Consider the following 15120-nt stretch of genomic DNA (forward strand, 5'->3'; position numbering starts at 1 on the left):
GCGGGGCGGGCCGGGGGCGCGGCGGGGCGGGGCGGAGGGGCGCGCCCCGGGGAGCCGCCCGCCCGCGGGGCCGCCGCAGCGCTAGGGTTAAGCCGCGAGCCTGGCGGGTGCGCGCACAGATTGGAGCAAAGTTTCGAGGTGGGGCGGGGCCTGGGGCGGGCCGGTGCGCTCGGATTGGCCTGAAGTTGTGCGGGGCGGAGCGCACGGTGGCTCGGCGCTCGCTCCGGGAGAGTTGACAAAGCCCCGCAGGGAAGGACGCCTCGCGGCGCGGCGCCCCGGGCCCCTCGCCCTGCCGCCCCGCGCTCCGGCCCGCGTTCGGTCCTGCCGCCTACCCGCCTGGACGGCGTGCCCCGCGCCCCAGGCCTGCCCTAAGCCGCCCGCGCCCAGGTAGCGCCGCCCCGCCCAGGCCGGGCCCGGGGGCGCGGGGGGCGGGATGCGGCGCCCCGGGCGACGATGACCGCGGCGTGCCGCCCGCGGGCCCGGCCCTGACCCCGCCGCCCGCCGCGCACCCGCTCGCCGAGACCCGCTGAGGTGAGCCCCCGCCGAACGCCCGCGACCCCCGCCGGACGGGCTGCGGAGGGTCAGGGTGCGGGGTGGGGAGGGCAGGGCCACGATCGCGGGGCGGGGGCCGGGCTCGCGCCGCCGCGGCTCCTGCCCGGCCCGCGGCCCTGCCCCGCGCCCCGCCCCCGCCCCAGCCCCACGTTGGCCCCCCCCCCAGCGCAAATTTGTCCGCTAATGGCGCAGGCGATTATCTGCGGGGCCGCTCGGTGTTGTGTGTCCTGCGGGCAGGGCCCGAGTTACAAGCGCCAGGAATCCAGACGGTGTTTGGAGAGGGGGCGGCGGGGGCGGCTGGTAATTAGTGTAAACCCTTTGTCTGCCTTTGATACGCACAGCTCCTACTAGCGCTGGGCTTCCCTCGCCTGGAGCGCGGCGCCGAGGGGGGCCCGGACCCCGGCTCTGTGGCCGAGACCCGGGGCTCCCGTAGGCCTGCCTGCGCCCTGAACCGCGTCCAGTTCCGCTCCCAGTGACCGCACCCCTAACCCCAGGTCTGATCGGCAGCGAGATGATGCGGTGCCCTGCGCTGCTGCTGTTGCTGCCGCCGCTGCTGCTGGGGGCCACCGCCGCGCGAGGTGAGTCCCGACGCCCAGTCTGGCGCCCTTGCCTCCGCAGCACCGCCCCTTTCCCGCCAGCCCTGAACCCTGCCACAGTGCCTGCCTGGCACGCGCCGCCTCTCCCTGCCTGCCCCACCTCACCAGGCCCCCACCCATGGAGCTCCCCCCACCGTACCTGCGGTCACTGCCTTCCCATGCCTCCAGTTCACTCATGGGGCTAACCAGCTCACACACGGGTACCCCCAGCGCACCCTCCTGCTCAACTCACCTAAAGGGCCCCAGGCTCACTTAGCTTGGCCAGGTGTGCTCTTGCCCCACCCCCTCCCTCATGACACATAGTCTTGCCCACACATAGTTTTAGGTGCATACCTGTATGGAGTACAGTAGTCACCCTGTGAATTTTTGGAGAATGGGAAGTCTGTTGCTATAGTGAATCCAATCAGATCCCTGGGAACTTGAAGAGACCCCCCCCCCATGGTGGCAGACATTGGTGATATCTTGGTCACCCTGACCTAGTCCCCAACTGACCCAACTCTGGGCCCTAGGCTTCCCTATCCCAGGGAAGCAGTGCAGAGTAGAGGCTGGAGTCCCCAAAGCATGGGGCCTCACTGTCCAGCAAGGGTTGGTCTCTGAGAAGGCAGACACCTGAAGACCACAGTCCTCAGAACCATGCACTGTTTTGTTAGCATATATCACACTGCAGCCTAGGTACTGCCTCACCTATCTGCTGTCCAGTGGGCAGCCCTGTCCCTGGACCCAGCTTCAGCAAGAGACATCCATAGTTGATGGGTGGTACATGTCTGCAGACTTCTGCCCGCCATGTTCCAGGGTCATGGGAGTACTGTGCTGGCCTTCCTGTGGTTAAGCAGGACCCATGACCAGGCGGGCACTTTAGAGCATTGACCACTCAGGATTGTCCTTTCTCCCTGTCCACCAGTCCTCTGAAAGTTCGCATGCCCTCCCCCGCCACCCAGCATGCGCACCAAGCCCAACCTGGCCTTATATGGCCACGTTCAGTGTTGGGCGGCGGGCGGCGGCCCAGGTGGGCCTTATGCCACCATGCCCCCCCCCCCCCGCCCGCCAGGGACTGGCTGGCTGGAGGGTGGGGGCTGTCCAGGCACAGCTGGGTTGGGCAGCGTCCTGGGCATGCGGGCACTTGGGCCATGCTGGGCGAGTCCCCTCACCGCTAGTGACCCAGGCTTTGATTCCTGTTTTATCTGTTTGGACGCCCCCATCCCTGCACCTGCCTGTTCTCTGGCCATTCAGGCTCTGGAGGCCTTTGTCCTGCCATGGTCACTGGCTGGACCTTGAGACTGACTGATGGGTGACAGTAGGCAGACAACATGCTGTCTTTTTGCTGAGGTCCCTAAAAAGGCCGCCCCTTCTGCCCTTGTCCCCCTTGGCCGCAGCCTTGGGACTGAGCCTTGTATCTAGCCCCTGCTATGCTGGTGAAGGCCCTGGCCAGCACCGGAGGTGCCTTCCAAGGGCAAGGGCCCTGTGGTTGAGGGAGAAGAACGTGTTTCCTGGCCTGGCCTGGAGGGGCAAAGTTATTCCAAATGCATTCCTTCTGCAGTGGTTCTCCGGTGAGCAGAGCCAATCTGGACCTTGAGTTGGGCCTGAGAACCACGTGTAACATTTGGGCTGTTTTGAAAGCCATTTCCCTGGGGTGTCGCAGTTTCTGGAATCAGTGCATCTCTAGATTCGGATTATATTTTAAACGTTCCCCTTTGTCCAAAGTTTCACAATGTTAGTGGATTTGCCTTAGACATTTTTTTCTTCCTCCAAATTTGAAAAAAAGATAGGATTTGGCTTTCATTATTCTACTTTCTTTCTCATAGTGGGAATGTGAGAGATGCAGAATGAAATTGTTTTTATAAGAATTTTACAAAAATGGCCCAGTGATCCATTTCTGAGGAACCAGCTTAGGAGGGTCTTTCTCCTGTCACCCAAACCCAGTCACTGTGTCCGGGAAGCCTACCCTGATTCATGGTTAGAGTGCCTGCCATGGCTGCCTGGTACTGCAGGGCCAACATGGTCTCATTCTTGGATACTGTGTAGGGAGGGAGAATGAGGGTGTATGAGGTGGAAGTGTTACCTGGGCATGTGTGTGGTACTGACCTTACCCTTGGGCCAGGCTGTAGGAGACCACCTCCCTCCACAGACAATGGCTGACCAGCGTGTGACTGGAGTGAGGTAGATGTGGGGGAGCCTGGCCCAGGCTCCGTGAGGTGGGGATGTGGGCCAGGCTCCCATTCACGTCTGGGGCCCCACTCCTGGAAGGGAAAATAAATCACTGTCCCCCTGGGGGTAGGGAGGGAGTTGTGAACAAAGTCGCCTTTGGCTGGGCCTGGAAATCCCAACCACAGGCTCCTTTCTCCTTTGTGTTGGATCAATGGGCTTCTGGGCTCTGAGTTGCCTTTCAGCTGGCCTGCCCTGAGCCGTGGCCCTCACTAGGGAAATGTTGGTTTTTCCCCAGCTGAGGCCTCCAGCCTCCGGCCTGCCTGGCCCTGGCTCAGTCTTTACTGGTAGCACTGAGGGCAGTGGGCTATGCTCCCCCTGCTAGCCAGTGACCTTCCCTGAAGCCCTTTGGCCTGAATCCTGGACCATGCTGGCCTTCTCTACCCCACTGTGGCCTGTCTGTTGACTCCAGCACAAGTGTGGCCAGGTAACAGCTCCAGTGTATAGAGGGGAAGGTGTGCCCTGGTCACTGTTCTCAGACGCCATGGATGTCTTGTTTTGCCTGTCACCTACTCTTTTTGCCAGTGGTCATCATGTGCTTCTGAATATACCTCAAAGTAGAGGAGAGTAGAGGGTTTTTTCCTTTAGAAGGTCCACAGCCTCATGCTGGAGAAGGTTGATGGAGTCAGGCTGGGCAGGCCTAGGAGAGATGGCCAGGACATGCCTCCAAGCCTGGCAGCTGTTTGAATCAAGAGCTTCCCGCTGAGCAGGAAGCATACCCCCTCTCTCCACCAGGAGTTCACTTCTTGGGTGATTTATACAAGCTGCCCAGGGTTTGCAGAGTGAGTGATAGGACTTCTAGCAGTAGCTGGGGAGGGAGCTATAATGCTGCCCTGGTCTGGGCACAAGGCTGAAGGATAGGGAAGGAGGGCTTCACACAGGGTGCTTGAGTTCTTTGTTCAGGACCTCCAGGACTGCGCTCTTCCCCTGGAGTCCATCTGGGGCTGGGCTGGGGCTCCATGCCACATACTGGATCCAGACAGTAGGACTCCTGTGTACAGAGCTGTGCTCTGTGGGCTCTAGGGACCTGGGAAACTTTCATACTCTCAGCTTTGTTCTTGAGCAGTCAGTTGGGAGCTGTTGGCTGGTGTGTCTGGGCAGCTTGCATTGGGATGTCCAACTTCCCTTGCCCCTGTATAGAGGGCTTAACACTTGACCCCTGCTGCAGGTGCCCAGGGCCCAGGAAATAGCCTTGTTGGCACTTTCAAGGTGCAAGGGGCTGCCAGAATTAGGGTCCATAGGGTAGCTGTGATAGGGCATAACTCTAGTTATGGCCCATTGGGCTGGTGTTTGTGAGAAGAAGGACTGTTGTCCAGGGGAGCCCCCTGGGTAGATCCTGGGTAGTGTACATGTGGCTCCCTCCAGCATGATGGCCTGGACTGGTGACACTAGCTAGCACTGCTGTGTGTGGCCTTGGAGGGTCGAGAAATATCCAGGAGCCAGCAGGCCACTGATGTGCCATCGGTGGGCTTCCCAGAGGGTGCAGATTTGGAAGCACCAGGAGTGCTTTCAGAGCCCCACACCAGCCAGCTTGCGGGAGCACAGTGTCCATTTTGGGGGCTTAGATGGTCAGTTTTCTGGGGCAGTCACCTGCCTGTTGATCCTACTCATTCCACACTGCACATCCTGTGGATTTTGCTCCCAGGTGCTGTCAGTCTGTTATAAGCCCTGGGCCTGTGTACCTTGGGCCATCCATGTGTGGTTTCACATGCCCTTGAGGGCCTGGGCCTCAGAGGTGGGATAAAGCTTGACCCCCAACACCTCATGGCCAGTTGGGCCCTGTGACTTCCACCAGTGCCCTACTTCCTAGGGAACATTCCTGCTATTTCCTTGGCCTTGGTTCTGAGGGGGTGAGGGGAAGAGGGGCTCTATAATCTCATTTTAATCCATCCCTGTACTGGGCCATCTGAAGGTGGGTGGGTGGGTGTCTACCTCACCTCAGCACCTGGTAGGTGCATTACTATTGGACAGGCACCTTAAGACCACATCTGGGTTGGGTGTCTCTGTGGTAGAGTGCCCAGAAGGCCAGACAGGACCTAGTTCTACCCCTTTGAGCTTATCAACACTGTCTTCTGAGTCCCCTACTCACTCACTTTGCATCCCAGTCATGGCTCCTGGCTGACCTCATGCCATATCTAGGCCTACCATTAGCCATAGAATTCCTCCCAGCCCTGAAATTCCTAGGGCTGGGAAGGTCTCATCAGGACCAAACAGGGCGGGAACTGGCCATGTGCTTCTCAGACATCACACTTCTCCCGTGTTCAGGGTCAGCTGCCAGCCTGTACCTAGACCAGCCCTTCCAGGAAGAGAGCACAGGTCAGCAGGCTGGGACCCCCAGTTTTCAGCCATACCTGCTCAACTGTAAGGGCTCCACGTGGACTTGGCCCTCTGGGCCGCTCTGTCCTAGGCAGGGCATCTGGACCCTGACACTGGCCACATTTTCTTTCCAGGGGAAGAGCTTTCCATACAAACTGCACATTCTCTACCAAGTCACCTTCCCTTGGGTTGATGTTCAGTCCTGACCCCACTTGGGGATGTGTAGGGCCTACAAAAGTAGGGACATGGCTGGCCTGGCCTTACAGGCCATGGAGAGACCAGTGTTGCCCAGTGCAGCCCTCTCTGGGGCTTGGAGCCTCCATGTCCTGAGCACTGCTGGGCAGCTCTAGAAAGTGGGATTAAGGTCTTAGCTGGTCTCTTGAGACTGTGTGTTTGCATGCATACGTGTGTGTGTGTGGGGGGGCTGCTTTTAACTTCCCTGTGAAGAGTGGGTCTCATAGGTGGGTTATGTTCTAGGGCAGTGTCCCATCAATACCTGGCACTGGAGGCAGGCACTATCAAGAGAGGCCAACACAGGAGGAGGAGAGAAGGAGGCTCCACAGCTTTGGGCCCACCATCTTACCCACCAGGGAAGCAAGAACATGTCCATCCTCAGTTTACCCAGTCTGCTTGTCCCCAGTCATTTGTACTTAGCTTGTGCTGGGTCTACTTAGGGCTGGCCTGGGTAGTCTGGGTAGAGGGATCCTGCTGGTCCAAGTATGCAACAGGCCCTGGCCTCTGTCTGCCCAGAATTGTAGCCCCCCTTTCCCCAGCTTTCCTTTAAGCAGAGTGGGGAAGGAGTGTCCCCCCCTGCTGGTGAAGCCCAGCTCTTACCTCAGTTTATACACGGGCTGCGTAGAGTGAATAGCCTGTCCAGGTGGAACAAAGAGGGCTGGCGTTTCTTGGATTAAATATGGAGCTGAGGCAGCCATGTGGTAGCTAAAATTTCCAGGAGTCTGGGGGCCTGACTTCCTGTTGGGGGGCCCTCCTGTGTATCTCTGTAGCACGCCTGGAGGCCCAGCTCAGCAGTGGGGTGCAGTGGAGCGTGGGTGGGGGCAGGGCTGACGGGGTACTGTTTGTTTTAGGATAAGGCTGGCTCCTCTGGCCAGCTTGCCGCCAGCCTGTCCCCTAGCAGTGTGTACAGGCCAGTCCTGAGGGCCAAGCTTCCGGCCATCTGGCAGTCACTCTGCTGTCCCTTTGCTCAGCAGTGATCATGGAAGTGTCCCTTGCTCCTATGCTTTTCTACAGGCTTCTTTTCCACTGACTTGAGGAGGTGACTCTGGAGGAAAGCTGGGCTTCTCTGCCCTGGAGATCCTCCTGTTTGGTGTGGGGTGATGGGTCAGCCTGGCCCTTGGGCAATCCCCAGACCCCCTCCAGGCAGCTGAGTAACATGTGTGTATTTGTGTGTGTAGTGGGTCTGTCCGGGAGGCCCTCAGTACCAGGCTGGCTGGGGCTGCAGGGCTGGGCAGAGCCTCGTATACTTTGTCATCAACCTGCAGCCCGGGAGGCCTTGCGAATGGTGGGGTTTCAGACAGTGACAGGTGGTGGGCAGAGTTTGCTTGGGAATGGGGCAGGGACTTGGGGAGATTGGGGTGTGTCTTAGAGGGCCCATGTGTCTGTGAGCCCAGCAGCCCCTCCCACTGTGAGCTAGGTGCTGAGGGTCTTGGGACAACTGCTTGGATTTTTGCCACCCTGGGTGGTCCATGAAGGAAGCAGAGATTTAAAAAGAGGCAGGCTGGCGGTCTCCTTCCCAACTATGCTCTTTTCCCCTTTCTAGGGGGAACCAGGGAGGTAGGTGAGGAGGAGGAAGTTGCTGTTAGGACCTCAGCTGCCTGGGTCCCAGCTTGGGGCCCAAGGTAGGGATGAGGGGACCCAAGTAGTGGGGAGGAAATGTGAGTCAGAAAAGGTCTCAGGTGGAAGGGTGGTAGGATGTGGGTGCAAGTGAGAGTAGAGGGCTGAGAGGAGCCTTTCTCCCACAGCCTGCCCCCACAAGCAAGGTTGATGTTCTTGAAATCCCACTAGGAGACCTGGACCCCTCCCTACCTTGGCTGGCAGCTCCTTCTGCCTCAGTACCCTAAAGTAAGCCCTGAGGGGTGGTCAGGGACCCTATGAGGTCAGAAAACATTTTCTGAGGACACCCCCAGCAGTTTGCCCCCTGGGCTGGGTAATTGCACACTGAGGAGACACTGGCTGGTCATGGAAGACATGTGCCCTCAGGCCCTGTGACAGCAGTAGTGCCGGCCCTGCATCTCTCGACCCCTCACCCAGCCAGCCTTGAGAACTCTGTCCCGGATGATGATCCTGACCATAGGACTAGAAAAGGTGCTGTGTGGAATATCCTCACTAACAGCCTGGTCAGGTGTGTCCTAGGAGGCTGCTGGTGATCTGTGACTGCCTCTCTGTTCAGAGGTGACCCCAGAAACCATCCTTGGTGGAGTATCTGGAGTTCCCACCCCGCTGGATCTTTCTCCTTGCAAGTGCCTCTGCTCTGTAGCCCAGCGCCAGTCTGATGCCTAAGGCTCTGTGTGTTCCAGACACGCCTTCCCTGCCAGGTGGTCACTTGCTGTCCACCAGGCCTGGTCCCTGTGCCTGCACTGCAATGCAGAGGCACCTTGGCTGGGCCAGGGCTAGGGAGGAGGCAGCCATGTGTGGGATGGCAAGGGTGAGAGTGTTTCTTCTGGCCAGGAGCATGAGACCCAGGAATTAGTTTCTTCCTAGGAGTGGGGAGCCTTGTAGGACCTAGACCTCTATCATAGGTGCCTCCTATGGGCATCATGCAGGGGGGCAGGTTCCCAGCACCAAATCACCTCCTTAGGTGGCCTAGGAGCCATATAGGAACTGTGTGTTTCCCTGGTGACTTCCCAAGCTACAGTCCTCTCTAGATACTTTCTGTCTGACCCTACAACCTTGGGGTTGTGCCCCCGTAAGGTCTAGCTACCTGACAGAGCATGAACCCTTGGGGTCAGCTGGCAGCCCTGGGCAGATGCCTTTATGAATTCAGACATAGCATACAAACTGGCAGGCTTATACGTGTGTGTACACACAGGAACACACTTGTATCTGTGGGGTACCCTCACTCACTAGCAGGCATATGTAGCAGTGAGTGCAGACACACCTGGTTGTCCAGCTTGGGTGGCTGTTCATCTGTGGGACAGGTGTGCACTGTCTCTTGCCTGGGCCTGGCTGACCTGGGATAATAATGGGTGAAGTGTGGGGAATGGCACGGAGTAAGTGAGCTGAGGGTGGGACAGGACCTAGTGGGAGCATGAGCCATCCTGTGAGGCTGTGTGTGTATAGGGTTAGGGAATCAGCCAGGAGCATCCCGTTGTCTTGCTGTCCTTAAGGCTCCATTCTTTCTTTCTTTTAAAATTTATTTATTTATTTATTTGAGAGAGATACAGAGGAAGAAACATATAGAGAAAATGGGTGCACCAGGGCTTCCAGCCACTGCAAATGAACTCCAGACACATGCCTTGCCGTGTTCACCTGGCTTACATGGGTCCTGAGGAATTGAACATGGGTCCTTAGGCTTCGGGGGCACGTGCCTTAACCACTAAACCATCTCTCCAGTCTGGCCCCATCATTTCTGATCAGGAGTCAGGTTTCTTCTGGTAAGGCCAAGAGATGACCCTGTATTCTTGATTTGCCATTATTGGTGGATTGAAGCCTACGGTCTCTAGCCTAGACTGACCTATATTCACTCTGTAGTCCCAGGCTGGCCTCAAACTCATGGTAATTCTCCTACTTCTGCCTCTCAAGTGCTGAAATTAAAGATGTGTGCCACTCTACCCAGCTGATTTGTGGTTTTTGTTTATTTGTTTTTTGGTTTAGCAAGGCAGGCTGACCTGGAATTCACTGTATAGCCTCAGGCTAGCCTAGAATTCATGGTGATCTTCCTACTTCTGCCTACTGAGTGCTGGGATTAAAGGTGTGCACTACCATGCCCAATTTGGTTTGTGCTTTTAAATACATTAATGAGCCAGGCTGTTTTCTTCCCCTTCTGGGCTCTTTATCGACCTTCCCAGGGCAGGTCCTGGGTTGCTGTTTGTGGGGACCCACCAAAGAGATGCTTGGGGAGGATGACATAGTGGGATGTGGTGGATGTGGCCTCCTCTGCCTGACAGAGGTAGGTTCTGAGCAGAGTCTAGGTGAGGGGCCCCAGTGCCTATGCCTAGCTTTTGTTCCCCTCATGGCTGCCTTCCAACGAAGTCCTCTGGCTTCCACAGGTCCCCCAAGAATGGCAGACAAGGTGGTCCCACGGCAAGTAGCTCGGCTGGGTCGCACAGTGCGGTTGCAGTGCCCAGTGGAGGGGGACCCGCCACCGCTGACCATGTGGACCAAGGATGGCCGCACCATCCACAGTGGCTGGAGCCGCTTCCGTGTGCTGCCCCAGGGGCTGAAGGTGAAGGAGGTGGAGGCTGAGGATGCGGGCGTGTATGTGTGCAAGGCCACCAATGGCTTCGGCAGTCTCAGTGTCAACTACACCCTCATTGTGATGGGTGAGTAGGTGTGGGTCAGAGGTGTGGCTGAGCACAAGATCCCCCACCCAGCTCTCTCAGCCTATGCCATACCAACCAGGATGTGCACGGGCCCAGGAGGTCCTGCTTGTCCACATCCCCCAGCCTTGACACTAGAACAGTTTAGGACCCCTGCTACACCTGACCAGCATTGGGCCCTTCTTTCCTGGCATCAGGAGTAGGCATAGGGGCCTCAGGCAGTGGTCCCATAGAAGAGCTGCCAGGCAGGGCGGGGTGGGGTGGGGCTGTCCAAGGACTTGGCAGGGCACGCCTTGGCGTCGGCCACGACTTTGAGGCTCAGGTTTCGGAGTTCAGAGGGGCCGCTGGGAAGCGAATGGTCTCTCTGTTCTGTTCTGTCCCGGGGGCCCAGGCCCTAGGGAATAGGCAGGTGTTTCTGGTGACGTGCCCTCTATGTGTTGGTACCAGGCGTGTCCTACCCTTTTTGCTGAGCTCCCCAGTGTGAGGCCTCGGAGCTTGGCTCACTTTACAGTGGAAGTCTAGGGTAGTGGTCCAGGACAGCCAGGTCCTTTTTGTCCCCAGTCTTGGTGGAAGAGGCGGTTGTTACACAGCAGCAGAGGGGACATTCCTTATCATGCCCTGCCCCCCAGCCCCACTGTCCAGTTCAGGCCCGAGGCCTTTTCTGGGTTGTGGAATGGGAATATTGCGGCTGTTCCCCCTCCTTTGAAAAGGGACGATGACCAGGCGGTATGTGAGCCATGTCTCTGCACCAAGCCCTCGGCCCCTTGATGTGGGCTAGGGTTACTGCAGCTGCTGCCTGGGCCTGACCCCCTCCTCTCCTGGGCCTTGCAGACCCCCCGGAGCCAGGGTGGGGGGCAGTCCTCCAGTTCCACCATTCCTATTAGGGTCACCTGCACCAAGGGAGGGTGCTGGCAGGCGGCCCTTGCCCAGCTGTCCTTGGATCCTGACATGGGTGTGTCCATGGCCTCCATTTGGGTTCTAGAGCTGTCTTTGCTATGACATGCTAGGCCTTGGTGAGGAGCTCCCTTGAATCTCTTACGTGGTTGCCCATGGACCTCTTTTTTTTTACAGATGATATCAACCCAGGGAAGGAGAGCCCAGGGCCCAGTGGCTCCTCCGGGGGCCAGGAGGACCCAGCCAGCCAGCAGTGGGGTAAGCATGGGTTAGGGGGTCTCTGTGTGTCTGGGACAGGGAAGTTACCATACTCTTGGTGCCCTACAGATTCTTTCCCACTGACCTTGATGCCACCCTGCCCCACAGCTCGGCCCCGCTTCACACAGCCCTCCAAGATGAGGCGCCGGGTTATTGCACGGCCTGTGGGAAGCTCTGTGCGACTCAAGTGTGTGGCCAGTGGGCATCCTCGGCCCGACATCACATGGATGAAGGACGACCAGGCTTTGATGCGCCCAGAGGCCAGTGAGCACAGGAAGAAGAAGTGGACCCTGAGCTTGAAGAACCTACGGCCCGAGGACAGTGGCAAGTACACGTGCCGCGTATCGAACAGGGCGGGCGCCATCAACGCCACCTACAAAGTGGATGTGATCCGTGAGTGGTGGACTGGGGACTGGGAGGGGTCCTCTGGGGTCAGAAGTTGTGCTGACACTCTTATCTCTGCTACAGAGCGGACCCGTTCCAAGCCCGTGCTCACAGGGACACACCCTGTGAACACAACAGTGGACTTTGGGGGGACAACATCTTTCCAGTGCAAGGTGCGGAGTGATGTGAAGCCTGTGATCCAGTGGCTGAAGCGGGTGGAGTACGGCTCCGAGGGCCGCCACAACTCCACCATCGATGTGGGCGGCCAGAAGTTTGTGGTGCTGCCCACGGGTGATGTGTGGTCACGGCCTGATGGCTCCTACCTCAACAAGCTGCTCATCTCTCGTGCCCGCCAGGATGATGCGGGCATGTACATCTGCCTGGGTGCCAACACCATGGGCTACAGTTTCCGTAGCGCCTTCCTCACTGTGTTACCAGGTGGGTGGGCGGCCCGTCTCATGCCTCTTCTCTGTTCCCACCACTGGTCTGGGCTCTCCTGGGGTAGCCCAGTGTCCCAGCTGGCAGGTGTGGGGGGATGCTCCTTCCCCTTTTTTTGTGGGTCTGTCCTACCTCACAGAACCCAGGAGTACTGTCTACAAAGTCCACATATGGGCTGGTTGACTCATCTCTTCCCCACTCCTTTTCCTTGGTCTCTCTTGCAGACCCCAAACCGCCGGGGCCTCCTGTGGCCTCTTCGTCCTCGACCACAAGCCTGCCATGGCCTGTGGTCATTGGCATCCCAGCTGGTGCTGTCTTCATTCTGGGTACTGTGCTACTGTGGCTCTGCCAGGCCAAGAAGAAGCCATGTGCTCCTGCCTCTGCACTCCCCGTGCCTGGGCACCGCCCTCCAGGAGTGCGTGACCGCAGTGGGGACAAGGACCTGCCTGTGCTGGCTGTGGGACTCTGTGAAGAGCATGGTCCCCCTGTTGCTCCTCAGCACCTCCTGGGCTCAGGATCAGCTCCTGGTCCCAAGCTGTACCCTAAGCTGTACACAGATGTGCACACACACACGCACACACACTCGCACACACACTCCCACGTGGAGGGCAAAGTCCACCAGCACCAGCATGTCCACTACCAATGCTAGACACAGCCACGCCCTGAGTGCCATGCCGTGAAGTGGGCATATGGAATCTAAGAAGACAGGCTGGGAGCAAGGGGTATAGAGAATGATGGAGGGAGAGCTGGAGTGCCTGTGGGAGGCACTCACATATTTAGCCGTATAGATGGACATACTGCCAGACAGACAGACATCTAGACTGACACACACACACACACACACACACACACACACACACACACACACACACACAGCCTGAGAAGTCTTCAGGAAGATTTGTTGTGTGACTTTGCAGTGACATGTAGCAATGGCTAGTTGAAGGAATCTCCTGGTTATGGTGGCCATGGCCACTTCCCCATCCTGCCCACCTGTGTCCCTGCCTGGTCTTGATGGCTACGTTTGTCTCTGCCTATGCTGGGTGTCAAGGCGTGTACCAGCACCCTGGCTGGGGTAGAGCAGTGCAGCCAGACCCAGAGGCTGGAGCTGCACTCTGGCTGCCAGCAAGAAAGGCCTCGGTATTTATATTTCAGAAGTGAAGATAATATTAATGATGATGGAAGGAGGGCTGGGCCACAAGGACCATGGTTTCTTGCCTGGCTTTGTGGCCACACTGAGTGTCCTCACCCCCTTGTGGGCCAGGTATCCACTATCCCCTGCCCATGGTGGCCCTGGTCTCTAATTTTATATAGAGTTTGAGCTGAAGCCTCATATATTTAATTTATTTTGTTAAACAAGAAAATGCCTCTTTTCCTCATTCTGGTGTTTGTTTTTTTTCCCCCCTGCATTTGGTCTGTTGTGTTTCCCAGTATATATACATGGACCTGTTTTGTATACCTCTGCACACCTGTGCCAGCTTGTGTGTTTGCACCTGCTGATGCTGTGCCTGTGCCCACCTCTGGGGAAGCCTCTGTGGTTCCTTAAGTTTGTCCTCTGGAGCCTCGTGGTGAACCTGGAGTGGTTGAAGCTGGCGGTGTAGATGGTAGGAGTGGTCTTTCTTTCATCCTGTTTGTGCTCCTGAGCATTGCTGGGCATCTGCTTTGTCCAGTTCTGTCTTCTGCAGTGTTAGCAGGATGGCTACTTGGAACTGGGATGGCTCAAGGCTCTGTCCATCTGAGTGTCCTACTGCCCTATGGTGGTGTGGCAGTGGTTCTTTTCATTCTGAGTCACCTGGCCATTTTGGAGGCTAGATTATCTGTTCCCAGCCGATTAAGGCACAGAGGACTGGGGGTGTAGCTCTGTGGTGGAGCACCAGCATAGCATGTATGAGGCCTTGATTTTTATCTCATTATTGCAGAAGAAGAAAAGACCCCTTATGTATAGTACAGCAAGAATATGGTCTCGGTGTGTAGGGTCCTGCATGGCCAGCATGATTTAAATGGCTTTCCTTGAACAATTGCCTTGCCTGGCCCCCGTGGGTGACAAAGCTACTTGGAACATCACAGGAGGGGTCTCTTCTAATGGGCTCCTTGGGGTCCAGAGCTGTTTTCCCCTGCTAGTACCATCCCATGCAGCACAGGCTAACTCCGGTCCTCTGGTCTCTCCGGTCTCTTCAGGTTGGACTTCTGCTCCCAAGGACATGGGTTGGCCCCTGGGGAAGCCATGCTGGGGTGATCCTGTCAGTGAAAGGGCCAACTGACTGGGTCTGAGAAAGCCCAGCTGCAGTGACCAAGGCACAGTGGCACTCCAGACCCACAGCTGGTGATGGACAGATGTTCCCTGGACAAGAGAGCTGGTCCAGCAGGACACCTGGTTGGATTTCAGTGTTGGTGTACAGTGGGGGTGGGTGGGATGAGGAGACCCCCAGGCAGGCCTGTGCAGGGGTGTTGCTTCTCCTGAGGGAGCTGGGAGAGTTGTCCTGAGCACCCAACCTCTGGGGGAGGTCAGACTATGACTCTGAGCCCCTGCCTTTCTTGGCCTAAGGTCTATAGCCACTTTCTGGGAAGCAAGAGGCAGCTGCTTATACCCTGCCTTCCATCCAGGCAGGTGCTGCCTCATGGGCAGGATAGGAGCAGAGTTGGGGCCTGCAAAGAGAGAGCATTGTGGGTATGCATTTATTCATATTCCTAGGTACCATGCTGGGCAAGGGACCTCAGGACGAGGCAGTAGGTCTTGTCACCACAAGGGCCTTAGCCCCCCTTGCACAGTGGCCCTCAACCCTACTATAAGCTCATGTCCATAGCTCAGAGTCCCCCCATTCCTGTCTCTTCTGTAGCTTGGCCCTGGCAAGATTCCCTGTGGATGCCCTTGGCTTTTGTCCCTGTAGAGGTACACACTGGCCATTGCACTCTGTCCCAGTTGCATTAGCACCCACATATTTCCAATCACAAGATCATGCCCTACATGTGTAAGAGACTACTGGGTG

General features: G+C 57.4%; 1 protein-coding gene across 1 annotated transcript; it reads left to right on the forward strand.

The window, feature by feature from the left end:
* The first annotated feature begins 806 nt into the window (after positions 1–806).
* On the forward strand, positions 807–13512 carry Fgfrl1 (fibroblast growth factor receptor like 1). Its single transcript, XM_045130319.1, has 6 exons — positions 807–1130; positions 9893–10165; positions 11234–11314; positions 11423–11707; positions 11783–12136; positions 12361–13512. Exons 1-6 carry the CDS (start codon positions 1064–1066, stop codon positions 12783–12785), a joined length of 1485 nt encoding a protein of 494 aa, XP_044986254.1. The 5' UTR covers positions 807–1063; the 3' UTR covers positions 12786–13512.
* Positions 13513–15120: the final 1608 nt, after the last annotated feature.

Source organism: Jaculus jaculus, chromosome 11 (genome assembly GCF_020740685.1).
Source record: "Jaculus jaculus isolate mJacJac1 chromosome 11, mJacJac1.mat.Y.cur, whole genome shotgun sequence".
NCBI classification, from domain to species: domain Eukaryota; kingdom Metazoa; phylum Chordata; class Mammalia; order Rodentia; family Dipodidae; genus Jaculus; species Jaculus jaculus.

Coding starts and splice junctions, on each gene's coding strand:
- Fgfrl1 (XM_045130319.1), top strand. CDS start 1,064: ATGATGCGGTGCCCTGCGCTGCTGCTGTTGCTGCCGCCGCTGCTGCTG. Junction 1,131..9,892: donor GGGGGCCACCGCCGCGCGAG/GTGAGTCCCGAC, acceptor TGGCTTCCACAG/GTCCCCCAAGAATGGCAGAC. Junction 12,137..12,360: donor CTTCCTCACTGTGTTACCAG/GTGGGTGGGCGG, acceptor TCTCTCTTGCAG/ACCCCAAACCGCCGGGGCCT.